Source organism: Hyla sarda, chromosome 11 (genome assembly GCF_029499605.1).
Source record: "Hyla sarda isolate aHylSar1 chromosome 11, aHylSar1.hap1, whole genome shotgun sequence".
NCBI classification, from domain to species: Eukaryota; Metazoa; Chordata; class Amphibia; order Anura; family Hylidae; genus Hyla; species Hyla sarda.
In genome coordinates this window covers 91,157,767-91,180,755 of record NC_079199.1, presented here as the reverse complement: position 1 = coordinate 91,180,755, position 22,989 = coordinate 91,157,767, and the positions used below count along the sequence as shown (strand labels likewise).

At 43.1% G+C, this 22,989-nt stretch overlaps 2 protein-coding genes across 2 annotated transcripts; both read right to left on the bottom strand.

Moving 5' to 3' along the window:
• Window positions 1–703: 703 nt before the first annotated feature.
• On the bottom strand, window positions 704–1,636 carry LOC130294923 (olfactory receptor 49-like). The gene has a single exon (XM_056545075.1). It carries the CDS (start codon window positions 1,634–1,636, stop codon window positions 704–706), a length of 933 nt encoding a protein of 310 aa, XP_056401050.1.
• An 8,323-nt stretch (window positions 1,637–9,959) lies between these two features.
• LOC130294922 (olfactory receptor 5V1-like) lies at window positions 9,960–19,780 on the bottom strand. Its single transcript, XM_056545074.1, has 2 exons — window positions 19,634–19,780; window positions 9,960–10,940 (listed from the first exon to the last, which is right to left on the bottom strand). Exons 1-2 carry the CDS (start codon window positions 19,778–19,780, stop codon window positions 9,960–9,962), a joined length of 1,128 nt encoding a protein of 375 aa, XP_056401049.1.
• Window positions 19,781–22,989: the final 3,209 nt, after the last annotated feature.

Below are 22,989 nucleotides of genomic sequence, written 5' to 3'. Positions count from 1 at the left end.
ATGCACAGGACATAGCACTGATCAGTATTCTGGTCTGGTCTGCTCGATGATCTTCTGGTCTGGTCTGCTCGATCGCAGACGAGAGCAGAAGACCCATAGAAGGCAGCCGAGGCAGGTGAGGGGACCTCCGGCTGCCATGCTGTATGATCGGATCTCCGCGGCAGCACTGCGGGCAATCCGATCATCCATTTTAGTGTCCGCAATGCTGCAGATGCCGTGATCTGTATTGATCATGGCATCTGAGGGGTTAATGGCAGACATCCGTGCGATCGCGGATGTCCGCCATTACGGGCAGGTCCCTGGCTGCTATCAGCAGCCGGGACCTGCCACGCATGACACCAGCATCGCTCCGATGCTCGCGGTTATGCATAGGACGTAAATGTACGTCCTGGTGCGTTAAGTACCAGCTCACCAGAACGTACATTTAGGCCCTGCGTCGTTAAGGGGTTAAACCAGCTACATCTTATTTCTCTGCATTTCCATAATTAGAAGGTTACATTTTAATAGGTAATAAGTTTACACCTTGAGGTCTGAATTCCCTCTGTTTTGGTTATTATTTATTTTTTGTCCCTTTTGGGTATAGTGCAACTCAGTATCTCGGTCTAGACTCAACGTATTTTTATTAGTGTGATGCCACCCAATTCGTATTTTTCCTTTCACAGTACAGTATTTAAAAGTAGGTTCTAGAAGCCAGAAAGCTGCTTTAACATTTAGATTGTATTATATGACTGATAACTTTTCTGAAAGCATCCTTTACCTCTCTATTTCTTAAAGTATAAATAAATGGATTTAGAAGGGGTGTAACCACAGTGTATATGAGAGCAAGGAACTTGTCATATTGAGTACCTTTAGGCTTCACATACACAATAATAGCTGAGCCATAACACATAGACGCTACAATAAGGTGGGAGGAGCACGTTGAGAAGGCTTTTGTTTTACCATCTTTGCTGTCAATCTTCAGTACAGTATATATTATGTGAATGTAGAACCCCACTATTGCAAGAAAAGGTAGAACTATTGCAAAAGAAGCGGCCACAATTGTAGTCATATTGCTTCTAAACGGGTCAGAGCATCCTAAACTCTGCACTGGTGCTAGGTCACAGAAAAAGTGGTTGATCTTGTTTGGTCCACAGAAGTCTAAAAGATAAGTCTCAACTATAGGGAATGAGGATATAGTAAAACCAAAAAACCACGGCAGGGCAGCCAATGTATAACAGAAGCGACTGTTCATTATAGAGACATAACGTAATGGATTGTTTATAGCTACATATCGATCGAAGACCATCAAAGAAAGAAGGAAGCATTCTGTCTCTCCCAAGGCACATAATGCATACAGCTGCATAAAGCAACCAAAAAACGAGATGGTCTTCTTGGTCTGAACAAGGATAGCCAACAATTTTGGAACTGTTACAGAAACAAACATGATTTCCAAAACAGCAAAAATGCTGATAAAAAAGTACATAGGGGAATGAAGAGAAGTCTCGACTCTCACTAACACAATGATAGTTATGTTTCCAAGAACACAAATAATATATGCCAGAAGCACAACACAAAAAATAACGTTCTGAAATGAATGAAAACTGGAAAATCCCAAAAGCACAAACTCCATCACTGTAGTTTTGTTGACCTCTCGCATTTTGAAAAAAAAAATGAATATAAAAATGTGCACAGATATTTACAATGTGAAGCCCAATTTGTTTATCTTAAAGATTGCAATAAGAGAAATGAGAAAGATCCTCAAGTCTTCATTGGTCCTTTCCATCTTCTCTATTGATTTTCTCTACCATAGTTTTTAAAATTCTTCCTGCTGCGGTCCAATGGCTTCATAAACGATGTCAAATATATGCTGTTCCATGTTTTCGCAAATTATTTAGTGACTTTCAGATGTGATAGGTTGATTTTAAAGGGATTTTCCATATAAAAATTTTAAGTCATGCTTAATTTTCTATATAAAGGCTTAAATAACCATGAACAAATGCATTACTTGTAAATTAACATTCATTCTTAATATAATTTATATATACATATACTATAGATACGTATATTATATTTTAATTTTTATAGAATTTATATATATATATATATATATACATATATTATATTTTTATTTTACATATTTTATTTTATAATATTTTACATAATTTATATATACATATATTATATTTTTATATTTTTCCTATCATTGATAATGGAAGAATTGGTCAGGCTCTTTGAAAACATATCTTTATTTTTGTCAGTATTTCTCTGTATCTGTTTTAAAACAATTTGCTTAACATTAAAAGAAACCTTGTGACAAAAAAACAAAACAATATTTTTTCATTTTGAATTAAATAAAACATTTTTCATCAAAGGGGTTATTCAGGAATAGAAAAACACAGCAAATTTTTTTCAAAAACTGCACGTCTGTTTCCATGTAGCTTTTTCTATTTCTGGATAACCCCTTTAAGCTCTCTTCCTATTGCTTATAGTGGCTACAGTAAGTATTTTGTGCTAGTGTGTGTGTGGGAAAAAATTAGATGGGAGATGTGGCTGGTATCTAAATATAATGTGCTTTTATTTAAATATATTGCCAATATAGTCAGTAATAAAATTCAGTCTCTGAGCAGGGCCCTTGCTGAATTGTATTACCGTCTATATTGGCAATATATTTTAAAAAAGAACATTATATTTAGATACCAGCCATATCTCCCATCTCATTTTTCCCCACACACACACTAGCACAAAATACTAACTGTGCTTAGAGGTCTGAATTTTTCTATTTTATTACTAGATTCTTTTGGCACTACGGGTAAAGTGTATCTCAGCACCTCGGCCCAGTTAAATTATACATTTATAGTGTGCAGCTCCCCACCCACTTTTTAATTTATAGGGAATACATTTGATGTACACTTCTGAAAAGTCTATGGACTTATGATGTAACACCCTCATAGACTTCTATGTAGTGGTGTAACTTGTTGTTCCTAAGTCACAATGCAAAATCTGGTCCCCAACCTACCAAAGACCATTGATACAATTGTTTTTTTATGGAGCAAAGAGCATTTCGGGCCCTCAGTCACAAGTGCCTGCCCGTAACTATCACAGTTGCACTTTCTAGCACCTAACTGTATGCCAAAAGAGTGCCTTCTTACTCTACATTTGTTTGATATGTGTCTATGCTTTTTTTTGTTGTTGCACTAAAAAGCCTGATCAACATTTTTAAATAGTTCAAACATTACAGTACCATGCAAAAGTTTTTACCAGGTAAAAAAATACAAAGTCTATAAACAATGATGGACCTCTTGTGATCTGACACTTATGTTTATTTGGGTCACATAATCAGGTTCACAGCTGGTAGGGACAATGGCCATTTTATGAAGCAAAGTGTACTTTTGCCCTCTCCTCCTTCATTATTGGAACATTCTTTAGCTCTTCATAGAACAAATTGCCTTCTGTTACAACCAACAATTCTGACACCATCAATCCAGAGTAACTGTTGTAATTTTTCTGTACCCTAGTTCCCATGTTTTAAAGTATACTTGATTCATTTGTCCTTTTTCCACATTGAAGGTATGTGTTTTTGGTTGTAATTCTTCCATGAAGATTTCTGGCCAGATTTCTTCAAACTGTAGATAGGTGTACCTTAGTCCTACAGGGTTTCCTTGGTGTGCAGTACTCAACAAACAGACAAACACTACATCTTGAAACCTCAGAGTTTGCTTTGAAATCTGTGACTGGCAGAGACCTTGCTAATGCAGTATAACGACATCATCTTGTAGAAGAGTTTGACTATTCCTTACCCAGGTTTAGACTACATAGGAAATACTACATATTACATGTTTGTTATAATTAGTTTATTATATACCTTAGTATCATACAAAATTCATTCCTACAAGAATTGATGCTGTTTTGAAGACAAATGGTGGTCACCACAAATAATGCAGAATTTTAGCTGTGGACCTACATGCAGGTACACTGCAGATTTTCTATAGGAAATCAACAGCAGACCCATCCGGTGTGAAAGCACAGAGGCATCCACAGCAGCCCTGATCAAGACATCCTGAGGCTCTGCTGAACCAGACTAATCATAGGATCCTACAGTTTTTTTTAGGACAGTTCAGTATAGCTTTGGAAGCTAAAACTCCTGTTACAGTCATGTAACAGTGGTGTTAAAGCATAGAAAATAGAACAGAATTAAGGATCTTTTATCTGTAAGAATGTTACCATTTGTCGTTCTTATGTCTTAATAGCCTATTACCCAGTGTACTATGTAACAATGTAATAAATGTTGTCTTTATCTCCGCCAGTCAATTTTACACCTACCTTATGAAAAAGATCTTATTATTGATTTTATTAAGGTATTTCATCTCCCATAGAATTATCCACTCAAAAAGTCCTCAGCCGGATTGTTTCTGTTGTAGTGGTTAATATTCTTCCGCGTGTAGAAGAATTACACTTCTTTCAGGTCAAATATATATTATATCATGGACTTATACAATAAAATAAACGGAAGCTTCTGTATCCAGAATAAAAATATAGAATAAGCTAACTACATTGCAAAAATGATTCTATTTATATTGTGTGTTGAAAATGAGAATAGGGTTTATGTCAATAGGGAATAGCATCATTTGATAATTCCAGCTGTAATGAGTTTTATTAACATCAAAATGATTAATACTGTACTTAATAGTAAACTGGACATTAAAACACATTAATAAAAATGTACCTTACTTAACCTCTTAAGGACGCAGGGCGTACCTGTACGCCCTGCGTCCGGTCCTGGTGTTTAAAAGGGGGTCACGCCGTGACCCCGCATCACACCGGGTCGGTCCCGGCTGCTATTGATAGCCGGGACCCTGGGCTAATAGAGCGCGGCACAGATCGTTGTGCCGCGCGCTATTAACCCTTCAGACGCGGCGATCAAAGTTGATCACCACGTCGAAAATTTAAGTAAAAGCTCCCCGGCAGCTCAGTCGTGCTGATCGGGACTATCACGATAAAATTGCGATGTCCCGATCAGCTAGGACGCGAGCGGAGGCCCCCTTACCTTGCTCCGTTGCATCCGATCGGCGTTTGATTGCTCCAAGCCTGAGCTACAGGCTTGAGCAATCGAGCCCCTATTACACTGTTCCATGCAAAGCTATGGCCTTTCCAGGGATCAGAGTAAAAGATCAGCGTGTGCAGTGTTATAGCCCCCTATTGGAGCTATAACACTGCAAAAAAAAAGTGAAAAATAAAGTCAATAAAGGTAATTTAACCCCTTCCCTAATAAAAGTTTGAATCGCCCCCCTTTTCCCATAAAAAAATTGAGTAAATAAAAATAAACATATGTATGTGGTGTCGCCACGTGTGTAAATGTCCTAACTATAAAAATATATCCTTAATTGAACCGCACGGGCAATGGTGTACACGCAAAAAAATTTCAAAGGGCTGTATAAGAATTTAATTGTATATGGTCCTCAGTACTAAGGCTGAGTTATTCACTTTGAGGAATAAACAAGACTTAGAAGATACAATGATCCCTCTTAACCACTTATGTGTGTGGAATTAATAAATCCTGAATCCCACAAGGGGATACTGGGAAGTCCCAGCAGATAGCCCCCACTCCTTGCAGGAGTGGGCTTATTTTTTACTGCTTGTAGTGGAGTCTCAATTTAAAACACAAAACTGTCACAACCCAACATGTTTCACCCCTTATGTGGCTTCATCAGGGAGACAACTAACAGCAATGAGTGTCAGTGCCAAATGAGCCTTTTTTATATGGTCTCTCTCTAACTATCCAGTATCGTCAGCCAATAGGCATGCCTCTGACTATAGTCCAATCCACCTCATCCTCTCATAGATACTCCCACCAATGCTCATCCGTTATACTCCCCATAGCATCCACTGGCTAATCTGGCTATAGAATATTGTGTTTTGTCACACGCTGCAGTAAGCGGCTAACCATTCAGTACTGATATTGAATAGGTTAATCAATAGTTACAACAGTGCGGTCTGCCACTCCCCACTCTGGTTCTTAGGACCAATCCGTATTTAGGGCAAGAGGGGTACAGCCTCCCTTACCTGCTCTCATACGGTTTCCTGTATCGAGCTGTCATAGCGCGCCTCATACCGGCCCGTACGCGGAAAAATAAAAAGTTATAGGGGTCAGAAGTTGACAATTTTAAACGTACACATTTTCCTGCATGTAGTTATGATTTTTAGTATGACAAAATCAAACCTATATAAGTAGGGTATCATTTTAACTGTATGGACCTACAGAATAAAGATAAGGTACAATTTTTACCGAAAAATTTACTGCGTAGAGACGGAAGCCCGCAAAAGTAACAAAATTAAATTTTTTCTTCATAATGAATTTTGTCACATAATGAATTTTTTTCCATTTCGCTGTGGATTTTTTGGTAAAATGACTAATGTCACTGCAAAGCAGAATTGGTGGTGCAAAAAAATAGGCCATAATATGTTATTTTATGTGCAAAATTGAAAGTGTTATGATTTTTAGAAGGTGATGAGGAAAAAATGAAAATGCAAAAACGGAAAAATGCTAAGTCCTTATAGGGTTAAAGGTATACTCCAGAGGAAAAAACAATGCTTTCAAATCAAATGGTGCCAGAAAGTTATACAGATATGTAAATAGTTTTTATTCAAGATTCTTAAAAAGTACCTGTTATGATTTTGTTAAATTTCTTAATCCAACAAGTTCACTGCCCCATCATGATAAACCACCCCCTGCCTTTATTTTTAAAAATTTTTAATTATCTACCTTGATATTGCTCTGTATTTTCGGTTCAGTTTCAGTCAGATTCAAAAAAATTGGGAAGAGGCATTCCCCAGCAGGCGTGACATCATCTGAAGCCATACAGGGGAGAACTTCTACCCTCACTCTGCTACACACACAGCCCAGAGCAGTTCAGTGTGTTCAGCTGTCAGGTGTGTCCCTTTTGAGCTCTCCAGTATTGAAAAGTTAAAATTGCATAATAATAATCCTAAATTTTGAAAATATTAAACTACAGGTGATGGAATTAGTTTGGCACAATCCTTTCAACATTTCAAAATGTTGTTCAAACCCGAAGTGTTTAACCCCTTAAGGACTCAGGGCGTACCTGTATCGTTCCGCTCCCATTCTATAACGCAGGGCCATAGCTTTTCATCGCTGGTCGGGCCCAGCCTATAACAAAGGCCGGGAACCATGGCTAATAGCGCGTGGCACGGATCGCGGTGCCGCATGCTATTAACCCTTTAGCTATTAACCTTATAGTGAAACTGAAACATTGCGGTTAGATCAGGATCACCGCGGGGAATTTGTGGCATCCTGAACAGCTGTAGGACAGCAGGAGGGTCCCCCTACCTGCCTCCTGGTGTCATATCGCCGAATGAATGCTCAGTGCTTGAAATCCAGGCATGAGCAGTAAAGCGGCAGAATCATTGATCAATGGTTTCCTATGAGAAACCAATCATCAATGTCAAAGATCAGTGTGTGCAGTGTTATAGCCCCCTATGGGAGCTATAACATTGCAAACAAAAAGTGGAAAAAAAAGTGAATAAAGATCATTTAACCCCTTAATGACCAAGCCCATTTTCACCTTAAGGACCAGGCCAATTTTATTTTTGCGTTTTAGTTTTTTCCTCCTCGCCTTCTAAAATACATAACTCTTTTATATTTCCATCTACAGACCCATATAAGGGCTTGTTTTTTGCCTGACCAATTTCACTTTGTAATGAAACCTCTAATTTTACCATAAAATGTACGGCGAACCCCCCAAAAAAATTTTTAGGGAGGAAATTTAAATGAAAACCCAAATTTTGCACATTTTGGAGGGGTTCGTTTTCACACTGTGCACTTTAAGGTAAAAATTACATGTGTTCTTTATTCTGTGGGTCAATATGATTAAAATGATACCTATGGCTAGATACTTTTATATTTTTGTACCGCTTAAAAGAAATCTAAAACTTTTTGTACAAAATCAGTAATCTAAAATCACCCTATTTTGACCACCTATAACTTTTTCATTTTTCTGTATATAGGGCGGTATGAGGGCTCATTTTTTGTGCCGTCATCTGTATTTTTTTAGGTACCACATTTGCATATATAAAACTTTTAGATCATTTTTTATTAATATTTTTTTTTAATAAAATGTGACAAAAAAGCAGCATTTTTGGACTTTTTTTATTTTTTACGTTTACGCTCTTCACCGTACGGGATCATTAACATTATATTTTGATAGTTCGAACATTTACACATGCGGCAATACCAAATATGTTTATTTAAAAAAAAATTACGCTTTTTGGAGGTAAAATGGGAAAAACAGACAATTTTCCTTTTTATTGGGGGAGGGGATTTTTCACTTTTGTTTTATTTTTACATTTTTCTACATTTTTTTTACACTTTTTATGTCCCCATAGGGGACTATCTATAGCGATCCATTGATTGCTAATACTGTGCAGTGCTATGCATAGCACACAGCACTGCTCAGTATTATCGGTGATCTACTGCTCTGGTCTGGTCGACCTCAGACCAGAGCGAAAGTCCCCGGGAGATGGCCGTAGCCAGGTGAGGGGACCTCCGGCCGCCATGCCGGATTATCGGATCGCCGCGGCAGGCGGGCGATCCGATCATGGAATCAAACTGCCACACTGTCGCAGATGCCGTGATCTGTATTGATCACGGCATCTGAGGGTTAATGGCGGACATCCGCACGATCGCGGATGTCGGCCATTACGGGCGGGTCCCTGGCTGCTGCTAGCAGCCGGAACCTGCTGTGTATGACGCGAGCACCCTTCTGATGCTCGCGGTCATACACAGGACGTAAATGTATGTCCTGGTGCGGGAAGTCCCGCCAAACCAGGACGTACATTTACGTCCGTGGTCGTTAAGGGGTTAACCCCTTCCCTAATAAAAGTTTGAATTCCCATTTAAAAAAAAAAACAGTGTGAATAAAAATAAAAATAAACATATATGGTATCACCCCATATGGAAATGTCCGATTTATAAAAATATATTGTTAATTAAACCACACAGTCAATGGCGTATGTGCAAAAAAATTCAAAAGTCCAAAATAGCATATTTTGGCCACTTTTTATATCATGAAAAAATGACTAAAAAGCGATCAACAAGTCAGATCAATACAAAGATTGTACCACTAAAAACATCAGATCACGGGGCAAAAAATTAACCCCATACCACACCGTACGCAGAAAAATAAAAAAAGTTATAGGGGTCAGAATATGACAATTTTAAACATATAAATTTTCCTGCATGTAGTTATGATTTTATCCAAAAGTACGACAAAATCAAACCTGTATGAGTAGGATATCATTTTAATTGTATTGACCTACAGAATAAAGATAAGGTGTCATTTTTACTGACAAATGTACTGCATAGAAACGGGAGCCCTAAAATTACAAAATGGCTTTTTTCTTCAATTTTGGTACACAATGATTTTTTTTCCATTTCACCGTAGATTTTTGGGTAAAATGACTGATGTCATTACAAAGTAAAAATTGGTGGCACAAAAAATAAGCCATAATATGGATTTTTAGGTGCAAAATTGAAAGGGTTATGATTTTTTAAAGGTAAGGAGAAAAAAAAAACGAAAGTGCAAAAAGGGAAAAAGGCTCAGTCCTTAAGGGGTAATATTAAGTTCAGGTAAATGGCATACAAGAACAGGGACTCCAGTCAAATATAAGATTCCCTGTTTTTGTACACTGAGCAGGAAGTCTGCTAAGAAACCATTTTCTGTGCCTAGAGTGCCTGGCAAGGTAAGCAGGGATTTTGTATGCGTTGCCATTTATTCTGTTTGCTAGCCTAGGGGCTTTGCTATCTGTTGATAGTATAGAGTCCCCACTCCTGCATGCTGGATGTCATTTTTGCATTGTTGCTTAGGTTTTTGTTATTTATTTTATTGTTTTTGTTTTTATAGCTCTTTAGTGTTGTTATATTACTGTATAGGTTTTGTAAAAGTTCCTACTCCCATCTATGAATATCAACAATGGTCTTGCTCAACATGGCTGATCCTAATCTGACCGAGGACTCGTAATACCTGTGATTTTCTTAGAGCTGCTTTCACATCTTTGTTCCTTAAGGTATAAATAAATGGATTTAGTAGCGGAATAATGACAGTGTATATGAGAGCAAGAAATTTGTCGTGTTGACTGCCCTTAGGCCTAACATACACAACAATGGCTGAACAGTAGAACAAGCAGGCTACTATGAGGTGGGAAGAACAGGTGGAGAAGGCTTTCTGTTTGCCTACGGTGCTTTTTATTTTTGAGATGGTGGCGATGATGTGGATGTAGAATCCTAAAATGATCAGGAATGGAACCACAGTGGCAAACACAGCTGTTGAACTTGTGACCAGGTAGCTGACCACAGGATTAGAGCAGGCAATATTCTGCATTGGAGCCAGATCACAGAAGAAATGGTTGACTTTATTGGACCCACAGAACTTAAGTTGAGCTGTAAATATTGTAGGTATGGCAGCAATGACAAATCCAATAACCCAGGGGGCAGCTGCGAGTTCAATACAAAGAGACTTGTTCATTATACTGGAATAACGCAAAGGGTTGTTAATGGCCAAATCTCGATCAAAGGCCATGATTGCCAGAAGATAACATTCCCCTACTCCCAAAGAGTTAAAGGCATACAACTGGGCAAAGCACCCAATAAATGATATGGTCCTGCTGGCTTCAAGTAAATTAGCTAGAAGTTTAGGAACAGTGATGGATACAAATACTATTTCCAGGACAGCAAAGTTACTAATGAAGAAATACATTGGCATATGAAGTGAACGTTCATGTGTTACTAAGAAGAGTATAGTACTGTTCCCCACAACACAGGATATGAGAGCCAATAGAATGAAGATAAAAAGTAAAACCTGAAGACTCTGTAAATTGGAAAAGGCAAGAAGTACGAACTCTGTAGCCAAAGTCTCATTGAACTCATGGGTTTTGTAGAGTTGAAATCTCTACAACAAAAATAACACATAATTATTATTTTTTTGTAAAATTTTGCTTCGTAAGTATAAAAGGGATAAGTCAACTCAACAATCACTTTGTTATCAGAAGCAGATCAGATGATAAGCTTATTGGTGTGGGTCCAGCTTACTATAACACTAGTGAACCCCAGTGATCTGCTAACATTGCTACATTGTGGAAGACTCTAGAGGGAAAAAGTAATAGATAGATAATGGTAAAAATTCATGGTATACCATGTGATACATGGACAGAGAAGGGATTATCCACCTTAAAGGGATTATCCACCATAAGGTGCTTTTAGTACATACCTGCCAGACAGTAATGGACATGCTAAGGAAGGATCTGTGCTTGTCTTGGCCTAAATGGCTATGTTGTGAAATTACTTTAACGCTGTGGCTATCTTTTTGTGAACTGAGTATTTCCTGATGGATTTCATTCTCAAACTAAACATCCCATAGTTAAAGCGTACCTGGCATAGTGCAAAAAAAGGAAAAAAAGTGATATGTTACTCAGGACCCAATCCTGATCATGTGCATATAATTTTTATGTGTCTCGGACCTATATATCCAGAGATATAAGCATTTATCTGCTGGTGAGTTACTTTTTCATTGTGCAGGCTAGAGGGGGCGTGTCACTCTGTCTCCCTCACAGGAGCAAGCCTGTGCAGTCAGCCAATCAGTGCTCTCTACTCTGTAACCCTTTCCTCTCTGGTTTCATGCTGTGTCATGTCAGAGGAAGATACTTGGAGCTTGCCTGCAGTAATCAGAAGACATTATGGTGAATTCGTAACAGGATAAAATGTATAAATATAAGAATAGATCTTTATAAAATTAGTGCAAGAATTTTTTAGATAAAAATACAGCATTTTATGAATACATGTTGTATCTGTTTTATCTTTTCCTAGTAAAGCTGGATGCTAATCAGCATAGCTGTCACTATGTGTGTCATTCATCTTTCACAGATTCCTGAATGTCTGATCAACTTCTTTGTCATTCAGGAGTCCGAGAAAGCTTTGACTATTTCAGCATGCTAGGAGTTGTAGTTTAGTAACAACTGAAGCTGCAATGTTTGTAAATAACTGTTTTAGAGCAGTGTTGCCTCCAGCTGTTTTAAAACTATAGCTCCCAGCATGTCCACACATCCTTTATCTGTAGTTTTGCATACACAATAGAAATCTCATATACTGGATACCGGTATGCTTTACGGCCGGTATCCAGTATGCTGTAAAATCTAGACTAGTCTGTCTGGCCAAAAGACAGGCGACCCCTAGTGGTGGCTATTTTGAGTTTGAATTTCAGGTGAATTTTTTTTTTTTTTTAACAGGTGTATATTGTGAAATGTCATATTATAATGAGTCCTGCAAGATATGAAAAGTTTTTAACAATGACAGTGCCTCTTTAAGGTCACTTTCTTCCCTCCCACACATCAGCCACCCACGCATTGAAACACAAATGAGCTTCATTCTATTCAATAGACCAGTGTTTTCTAACCAGGGTGCCTATAGCTGTTGCAAAAGGATCTCTCTCCCACTCAGCCATCACTCCCACCATTGAGGGAGACAGGCTCCCTGTCATCACCTGACCAGTGATGTCACTTCTCAACACACTGCAACCTGGGAAAAATCTGAGACAACAATCATTTTGTATGCTGTTAAAAATAAATATTGGTGCGAAAATCACAGAAAAATTGTGAGAAAACCGTCACACACAGGTACAGCCCCTGTAGCATAGTCAAATAAAAAAGAATCCTGGAATACCCCTTTAAAGGGGTACTCTACCCTAGATATCTTATACCTTTGGATAGGGGATAACATGTCTGATTGCCGGGGTCTGGCCGCTGGGATCCCCTGCGATCACCAGGCAGGCACCACAGCGTTTTGAATACGGCAGCTTGGAGCTTCCGTGTTTGTGACGTCATGCCACGACCCCTCCATTCATGTCTATTGGAGGGGGCATGAAAGCTAGTACATAGCAGTCACACCTCCTCCAATAGACATGAATGGAGGGGATGTGACATCTATGGTCACCCATCATCCAGCGCAGAGAAGAGCTCACTCCGTGCACCGGATGACTGGGGTGCTGCGCTGGAGATTGCAGGGGTCCCATCGGCCAGACCCCTGCAATCAGACAATTTATGCCTTATCCTTTGGATAGGGGATAAGATGTTTAGGGGAGGGGTACCACTTTACCAGAGCAAGAGTTGCACTTTGTTACCTGCTCTACCTGTGGCCAGTTGGTGGGGGCCTCTATGACATCCTAATAGGGTACCTGGAAAGGAGTTGTTTTCTTGAAAGGTTAGCCTATTCTCCACTCCATATTAAAAACACATACACACTCAGCTGTGGAATGGGCAGGTCAGAAGGTACAGTTATCTGACAAGAGTTAATGTATAAGTATAAGCTTTATAATGAATGCACTGAAGCAGGTGAGTATAGTCTACCATCCCCTGTAAGCAACTATTTTAGAGAGAGAAGAGGATGACTATACTATTCTGCATTGGGATTACACACAAGAAATCCAGAAACATCCCTTCATTCGTGACCATGTACTTTACATATCTCAGAGTCTGGGAATCTCCAGTAACTTTTAGGTCAGGTTCACAAATGGTAAATATTTTCAGTAACAGTTTAACACTAAAAATATGGAAAATAACAAATGAAGGGAGGATGTAGAAAATGCAAAAAAAAATTCAAATTTTCTGTTGCATTGTCTGTTCTGGATTTTGCTGCTGATTTCAACCCTTGAGATAAAATCCATGGTCAAATTTATGCCAAATTCTGAAAATAACATGCTTTAAAATTTTTCAAAAATAACAAAAGCTCAGGAGTGAGCTGAAATGTTTCCAATCTATAATAGAGGGGAGAATAAATTATTTGAGTTGCTATTTTTGTGTTTTTTTAAATCTTTTTGCCAAGATTAGGATTTGCTTTCACCCACTGAATGTTTCGGATGGAGTGCTGTTCTATATGGATCAATGTCAATGGTCTAAAACTGTGGCCCTCAAGATGTTGCAAAACTTCAACTCCCAGCATGCCCGGACAGCCAACGGCTGTCCGGGCATGCTGGGAGTTGAAGTTTTGCAACATCCAGAGGGCCCCAGTTTGAGACCACTGGTCTATATGCTACAAAAATAAGATATGAGAGAACATATTTGTCTTTACCTCTGATTTATTTCCCATAGTGAAATGTTAATAATGTTTTTTGGAGCCACAGCTTGTAGGTCATAGATGAATAAAGGTTAAGATGAAACACAACAAAGAGCCCCGGTTTTTATAATGTGATGAACTGGGAAGGGATTCTCAAGAAGTATTGCTTAGGGAAAGATTGTCCTCTGAGACTTGACAAAGACTCTTTCATTAAAGAAATAACAATCTAACAATGATAGTAAAACTTTTTTTTTATCCATAAATGTGATGGGTGTTTTGTTGTGTAAATCTGGCCATATTACTGACCCCTAGGCCAGTCAGTACCTGGGTGTAGCACCTCCATAAGCCAAAGCATTAAAGGGGTACTCCACCACAAAACATCTTATCCCCTATCCAAAGGATGGAGGGGGCCGCTGGAGACTCCCCGCAATCTCCTGGCTGGCAGCGGCTGCATCTGGCACACAGAAGCTTGGAGCTTCCGCGTACATGATGTAACGCCACACCCCTTCCCACAGACATGAATAGGGGGGACGTAGCGTGGCCTCCTTCCATAGACATGAATGGAGGAAGCGTGGTGGCTGTAGTCTCAGTTTGCTCCATGCATCGGATGACTGGGGTGCAGTGCCGGAGATCGCGGTGGTCCTCAGCAGCAGGACCCTGGCTGTCAGACATCTTGTCCCCTATCCTTTGGATAGGGGATAAAAATGTTTTTGCGGCTGAGTACCCCTTTAAGCAGCTGTCAGTAATGTGATGGAGCCCAGCCTAGTTCCCCCTCACTGGCCATTGTGATCATGGGTACAGTGTCAGTACGCGATGACTATTGATAACAAGAGAAACCAGTGACATGTATAGGTGGCACAATGCCATCACTGTTGATGGAATTTTCCATTAAACTTACATCTTCCCCCTTCCTGGCGCCCTAGTTCAAAAAGATAGATTAGAAAGAACAATGTTTACCACTGTAAAAACTTCTTAACTTGGCCTGTGCATGAAGTATTGCATCAGAATATGGTTTACTTCACTGATATTTTTTAATTTTATAATGTGGTTTAACCCTCTTTCATGATTCCATGCTTTCCCAAGTGCACGAGTTGAAGGTTAAAACTGCATGTAGGTATCTGTACCTAGAGGCTCTAGTGTAACAAATTGTCGCCTTGTTGTCTCCAATGACAGGAATTTCACACATTACATTGAGCACTGAAATCAGATATCTGAGGAAATAACAATTTTGATAGCACCAACCAATTGGAGTTTAATTTGAAGATGTATATAAATCTCATCTCTACCTCTACTCCTGGGAACAAGAATTGGTAATTGTTACGCCTAGCGCTCCGGGTCCCCGCTCCTCCCCGGAGCGCTCACGGCGTCTCTCTCCCCGCAGCGCCCCGGTCCCGCTGACCGGGAGCGCTGCACTGTCATGGCCGTCGGGGATGCGATTCGCACAGCGGGACGCGCCCGCTCGCGAATCGCATCCCAGGTCACTTACCCGTCCCGGTCCCCTGCTGTCATGTGCTGGCGCGCGCGGCTCCGCTCTCTAGGGCGCGCGCGCGCCAGCTCTCTGAGACTTAAAGGGCCAGTGCACCAATGATTGGTGCCTGGCCCAATTAGCTTAATTGGCTCCCACCTGCTCCCAGACTATATCTGATCACTGCCCCTGCACTCCCCTGCCGAATCTTGTTGCCTTGTGCCAGTGAAAGCGTTTAGTGTGTCCAAAGCCTGTGTTACCTGAACTTCTGCTATCCATCCTGACTACGAACCTTGCCGCCTGCCCCCGACCTTCTGCTACGTCTGACCTTGCCTCTGCCTAGTCCTTCTGTCCCACGCCTTCTCAGCAGTCAGCGAGGTTGAGCCGTTGCTAGTGGATACGACCTGGTTGCTACTGCCGCAGCAAGACCATCCCGCTTTGCGGCGGGCTCTGGTGAAAACCAGTAGCCTTTTAGAACCGGTCCACTAGCACGGTCCACGCCAATCCCTCGCTGACACAGCGGATCCACAACCCGTAAGCCGAATCGTGACAGTAGATCCGGCCATGGATCCCGCTGAGGTGCCGCTGCCAAGTCTCGCTGACCTTCCCACGGTGGTCGCTCAGCAATCGCAGCAGATTGCCCAACAAGGACAGCAGCTGTCGCAGTTGACCGCCATGTTACAGCAACTTCTGCCTCTGCTACAGCAGCAACCATCTCCTCCGCCAGCTCCTGCACCTCCTCCGCAGCGAGTGGCCGCTCCTAGCCTCCGCTTGTCCCTGCCGGACAAATTTGATGGGGACTCTAAACTCTGCCGTGGATTTTTGTCTCAGTGTTCCCTGCATATGGAGATGTTGTCGGACTTGTTTCCTACAGAACGGTCTAAGGTGGCGTTCGTAGTAAGCCTTCTTTCAGGAAAGGCCTTGTCTTGGGCCACACCGCTCTGGGACCGCAATGATCCTGCCACAGCCACAGTCCAGTCCTTCTTCGCTGAAGTCCGGAGTGTCTTCGAGGAGCCAGCCCGAGCTTCTTCTGCCGAGACTGCCCTGTTGAACCTGGTCCAGGGTAATTCTTCAGTGGGCGAGTACGCCATCCAATTTCGTACTCTTGCTTCCGAGTTATCATGGAATAACGAGGCTCTCTGCGCGACCTTTAAAAAAGGCCTATCCAGTCGCATCAAGGATGTGCTGGCCGCACGAGAGATTCCTGCCAACCTCCAAGAACTCATCCATTTGGCTACCCGCATTGACATGCGTTTTTCTGAGCGACACCAAGAGCTCCGCCAGGAGAAAGACTTAGATCTCTGGGCACCTCTCCCACAGCATCCTTTGCAGTCTACGCCTGGGCCTCCCGCCGAGGAGGCCATGCAAGTGGATCGGTCTCGCCTGACCCAGGAAGAGAGGAATCGCCGTAGGGAAGAAAATCTCTGTCTGTACTGTGCCAGTACCGAGCATTTCTTGGTGGATTGCCCTATCCGTCCTCCACGTCTGGGAAACGCACGCACGCACCCAGCTCACGTGGGTGTGGCGTCTCTTGGTTCTAAGTCTGCTTCTCCACGTCTCACGGTGCCCGTGCGGATTTCTCCTTCAGCCAACTCCTCCCTCTCAGCCGTGGCCTGCTTGGACTCTGGTGCCTCTGGGAATTTTATTTTGGAGTCGTTTGTGAATAAATTCCGCATCCCGGTGACCCGTCTCGTCAAGCCGCTCTACATTTCCGCGGTCAACGGAGTCAGATTGGATTGCACCGTGCGTTACCGCACAGAACCCCTCCTGATGTCTATTGGACCCCACCACGAAAGGATTGAGTTATTCGTCCTTCCCAACTGTACCTCTGAGGTCCTCCTCGGTCTGCCATGGCTCCGGCTTCATTCTCCCACCCTTGATTGGACCACCGGGGAGATCAAGAACTGGGACTCTGCCTGCCATAGGAAGTGCCTCTCCCCCCCTCCCAGTCCCGTCAGGCAAGCCTCAGTGCCTCCTCATGGCTCCCGTCCTGGTGTCACACTGCCCCGTGCCAGGCTTCGCCCTCTGCCCTCCCTCCCCATTCCCACTCCTGCTGTGCTGCCTGCCGTTGAGGAAACCCTCCATTCTTTCCCGGTGCCCTCATCCCAGGGGAGGCAGTTACCGGACAAAGAAAAGGGGAGACCTAAGGGGGGGGGTACTGTTACGCCTAGCGCTCCGGGTCCCCGCTCCTCCCCGGAGCGCTCACGGCGTCTCTCTCCCCGCAGCGCCCCGGTCGGTCCCGCTGACCGGGAGCGCTGCACTGTCATGGCCGTCGGGGATGCGATTCGCACAGCGGGACGCGCCCGCTCGCGAATCGCATCCCAGGTCACTTACCCGTCCCGGTCCCCTGCTGTCATGTGCTGGCGCGCGCGGCTCCGCTCTCTAGGGCGCGCGCGCCAGCTCTCTGAGACTTAAAGGGCCAGTGCACCAATGATTGGTGCCTGGCCCAATTAGCTTAATTGGCTCCCACCTGCTCCCAGACTATATCTGATCACTGCCCCTGCACTCCCCTGCCGGATCTTGTTGCCTTGTGCCAGTGAAAGCGTTTAGTGTGTCCAAAGCCTGTGTTACCTGAACTTCTGCTATCCATCCTGACTACGAACCTTGCCGCCTGCCCCCGACCTTCTGCTACGTCTGACCTTGCCTCTGCCTAGTCCTTCTGTCCCACGCCTTCTCAGCAGTCAGCGAGGTTGAGCCGTTGCTAGTGGATACGACCTGGTTGCTACTGCCGCAGCAAGACCATCCCGCTTTGCGGCGGGCTCTGGTGAAAACCAGTAGCCTCTTAGAACCGGTCCACTAGCACGGTCCACGCCAATCCCTCGCTGACACAGCGGATCCACAACCCGTAAGCCGAATCGTGACAGTAATCCAGCTTTCGTCTGAGCTTTAGCGCCATGTATTTAAGTACTCCTATGGCTTCTCCCGCCCATTAAGCTACAGGAAAACCATTTTAAACAATGTACAAGGTGGTACAGATCTCCTAAATCCCTTTTTAGACTAGGCTTTTTGAAGACTCAGATATGTTGGAGATGTGGGGGAGCCATCAGTACATTTACTCACGTGTAATGGACCTGTCCACTAAATAGACCATTGTGGGACACGGTTGAATGCTCCATTAACCTGGTTTGTAAAACCAATATTTCCCTGCCCAAGGAGGTGATAATGCTGTCACTACCACTTCCCAATGTAAGACCCTCTAAACAGTCTTTATTAGAGTTGATCTAACTTTTGAAAAATTTGGTTCGCTGGACTCGCCAAACTTTTTGGAAATTGTGAGTTCAGTTTGGCTAAGTTCGACTCGAACCAGCAATGAAAAAGCCCTTACACTTGTTTATAACACTGCCTAACAGCTCTAAACCCTTGTCTATTACTGTTATTAGTGTATTGAGTAGTTTTAAAGTGTCTTTAAGGTTCAGTTATGGAGACATGCAGTGACCCATGGTGACTATTACAGCCCGCTAATTTTTTAAGCTTATTCATACCAAAATAAAGAAGCATTAAGTATCCCTGGTTGTTTGTAGATGCCTTCTGGTGTTAATATGAACACGGCAGCATGGGAAGATGCCGTGGCTTTATCCTAGCATGCCAAAAATTATCTCTTTTTTGGGAGTAGCAACAGGTTCTTCGTCTAGCAAGTGAATAAAGATGGCAAGGATTTTTCCAAGTATCCCAAATATTTTCCCATTTATTGTGGATTATGGATTGTGTACATGTAGGCCTGGAGTGAAGTAAGTTGATGGTGGATTGGTGTTACTTGTAGTAGCCAGCACACAGCTGACGGTGGTGAGGTAGAGTTATCTGTAGCCAGCAGAGAGCAGGCATTGGTGGACTAGGTATACTTCTACCCAAATGGGGTGCTGACGTAGAGGCCTAATTCCTAAATTTGAACCCTGTCTGCGCCACACTTTCTCTCTGCAGAGACTGCACTGTGCCTGCATTCCTGCCTCTGGTAACATAGTAAAGAATTTCCACATGGCAGGATATTGGAAATAGCTGGGTACATCAACACCCGACTGTGCCCCTGTTCTAGAAAGTTTTTTTTCTCAAGCCTTCAGATCCAGCAACAGTGTCACCATCACTTGCTCCTGACCTGCTCGGACCAGAAGGCCTGCTGACATCCTCCTCTTTAAATATCTTTTCATCATCCCCACCACTCCTCTCAGGTAGCACTTCTTATGTGTCATCGTGGCTTCCTTGTTCCTCCACACCACATCTACCATAATGCCTTCCTGAATCCTCACCACGACTACCACCAGTCCCACTAGTGCTATGTTTGGCCACTGCAGCTCCTTCCCCCATGTTAGCAACACACTCCAAAGGCTGACCGTGACCCAACTCTTCCTCTTGGCTAGTGCTATCCTTCTGAGTAGCAGTAGGAGGGGGTGGGGAGCAAAGACAGAGATGATGAAACAGACCCTCTAGGACAGACATTTCCTTTACCAGACATATTTTTAAGGATCTTTTGGGGGTGATTTTTCACCAACCTACTTGTCAACTTTACATTTCAATGATTTGAACTGCATTTATCTTTCAACAAGGTATGTAGAAGGCAAGTTTAATAAAAAAAATAATAAAAAAAAATAAATTTTAAAAATACAGTTGCTTTAGAAGCGTAATATGTTTTGAATGCACAGGCTTTTTACTATAGCATGCGTTTGCATGTACACAACTAGAAAGATTTAAGGTGTGTTCGCGGAAACATATGAAATTCAACAAAACTGTGTTAGCAGGCCAGATACGTGTCAGAGGAACATGCTTTTGCATTCCAGAGATGACAGCCCAATGAGTACTGAAGGTATTTGCAGGACAAAATGAAATGCAACAGACCTGTATAAACAATACAGGCTACATACATGTAACTTTACACGATTTTTGACAGGGAGAGATGACAGCACAATAAGTACTGACAGTGTTTCCGTAACAAAATGAAATGCAATAGACCTGTATTAACACCACAGGCTAGATAAGTGTAACTTTATTGTGCTTTTTTGGTGACAGAGGAGACAGCACAATGAAGGTGCTTGTGTAAAAAATATAAAATGCACCAGAACCGTATAACACTGCAGGTTAGATATGTGAAACTTCAACACACTTTTTGGGAGGCAGAGGAGACAGCACAATGAGTACTGAAGTTGTTTGCGTAACAAAATTAAATGCACCAGAACTATACAAAACTACAGGCTAGATGCATGTAACTTAAACATGCTTTTTGGGTGGCAAAGATGACAGCACAATGCGTACTGAAGGTGTTTGCGGAAATCTATTATATTCACTACTGTGTTGACAGGCCCTATAAGTATATAGGTGCTACTTGAATACACTTTGCAGGTCGGTGGCACAGATCAATGCACCTCACTGGAGCAGGTTCAGGAACACTAATCAATTCAGGTATATGCAGATAGGAGCCTTGAAAAAGGCGAAAATACATAATGAAATTTGCATAGTGCGTGTGCGCAATTATATCTTTCAACTAAGGGAGGGATCAGTGTTCAATCTGAAAGTGGTGATATATGCATAAATCTGCATAAATTTGCATAAAAACAAATATTCGTCATTACGAATATATATCACTATATTCTAAAAATTCGCCAAATCGCGAAGTGCTGATATTCACAGTAAAAATTTGCATTTTGAATATTCGTGCTTAGCACTGTCAGGGTCTGGACTAGCGGCTGGTGAGGACACTGGAGGTGGATCCTCTGTGCCAGAGAGGCGATGACGCGGGTCGTACTGGGGAATCGGTTCTAAGCAGTTACTGGTGTTCACCAGAGCCCGCCGCAAAGCGGGATGGACTTGCTGCAGCGGTAACTACCAGGTCGTGTTCCCCAGTAGCGACTCGACCTCTCAGGCAGCTGAGACTGGCGCGGTACGCAAGGATTAGACAGAGGCGAGGTCAGACGTAGCAGAAGGTTAGGACAGGCAGCGAGGTTCGTAGTCAGGGGCAACAGCAGAAGGTACACAGGCTAGGGTACACACTATAACGCTTTCTCAGGGCACAAGGCAACAAGATCTGGCAAGGATGGGAAGGGGAAGTGTGTATTTATGTGTATGGAGGTGATTGGACTGATTGGGCCAGGCACTAATTAGCGGTGCGCTGGCCCTTTAAATCTTAGAACGTCAGCGCACGCGCGCCCTAGGGAGCGGGGCCGCGTACGCCTGGATGAGACAGCCAAAGCAGGAGGAGGGTGAGTAGAACGGGGCGCAATCCGCGAGAGGGTCTGACCCGCCACGCGGATCGCATCCCGGCCACGCGGATCGCGTCCCCGCCGGCATGAACACAGCAGCACTCGCGGTCAGAGACTGGAGCGCTGCTGTTAGCATAACCGAAGAAATGAAGAAGGGTTTAATGAGACGGATAACAGGGATGTTAAACCGGTTGATGAAGGAGGCTTTAATGAAGTTTCCTTCTGAACCAAAGTCCAAGAAAGCCTCCGCAGAGAAGGAGGCTTTAGCGGCTGGAGAAATCCGCACTGGAACAGTCAGGCGTGGAGAGGAAGAATTTACACCCAGTGACACCTCTACCACGTTCACTAGGTGCGAGCCTTTCCCTGACGCTGAGGACGAAGGGGACAGTCCTTTAGGAAATGTTCAGAGCTCGCACAATATAAGCATAAGTTCTCGTTCCTCCGGCGAGTCCTCTCTTGCTGGGTCAGGCGAGACCGGTCCACTTGCATGGCCTCCACAGCAGGAGGCACAGAAACAGGCTGCAAAGGATGCTGGAAGAGAGGAGCCAAGCGTGGGTATTGCCTGGTGCGAACAAGATCTTTCTCCTGGCGGAGCTCCTGACATCTTTCAATGTAGGGCATATCAATGCGGGTAACCAAGTTCAGTCAGAGTGGAGGGTATCTCTCGTGCGGCCAGACAATCCTTAATGTGGCTGGATAAACCTTTTTTAAAGGTCACGCAGAGAGCCTCATTGTTCCAGGCCAACTCAAAGGCCAAAGTACGGAATTGTATGGCATATTCGCCCACTGTAGAATCTCCTTGGACAAGGTTCAGCAAGGCTGTTTCCGCGGATGAGGCACGGGCAGGTTCCTCAAAGATACTGCAGACGTCAGAAAAGAAGGACAGGACGGAGGCAGTGGCAGGATCATTGCGGTCCCAGAGCGGCGTGGCCCAGGCCAAGGCCTTCCCAGATAGTAAACTGACCACGAACGCCACCTTAGACCATTCTGTGGGGAATTGGTCCGACAACATCTCCAGGTGCAGGGAACATTGGGACAGGAATCCCCGGCACTTCTTAGAGTCCCCGTCAAACTTATCCGGGAGAGACAAGCGGACTCTAGCAGTGGTAGCGGCAGCTTGGAGAGGAGGGGATACTGGAGCTGGCGGAGGAGATTGTTGAGGCTGTGGAGGCAGAAGCTGTTGAATCATGGAGGTCAACTGCGACAGCTGTTGTCCTTGTTGGGCAATCTGCTGGGACTGCTGG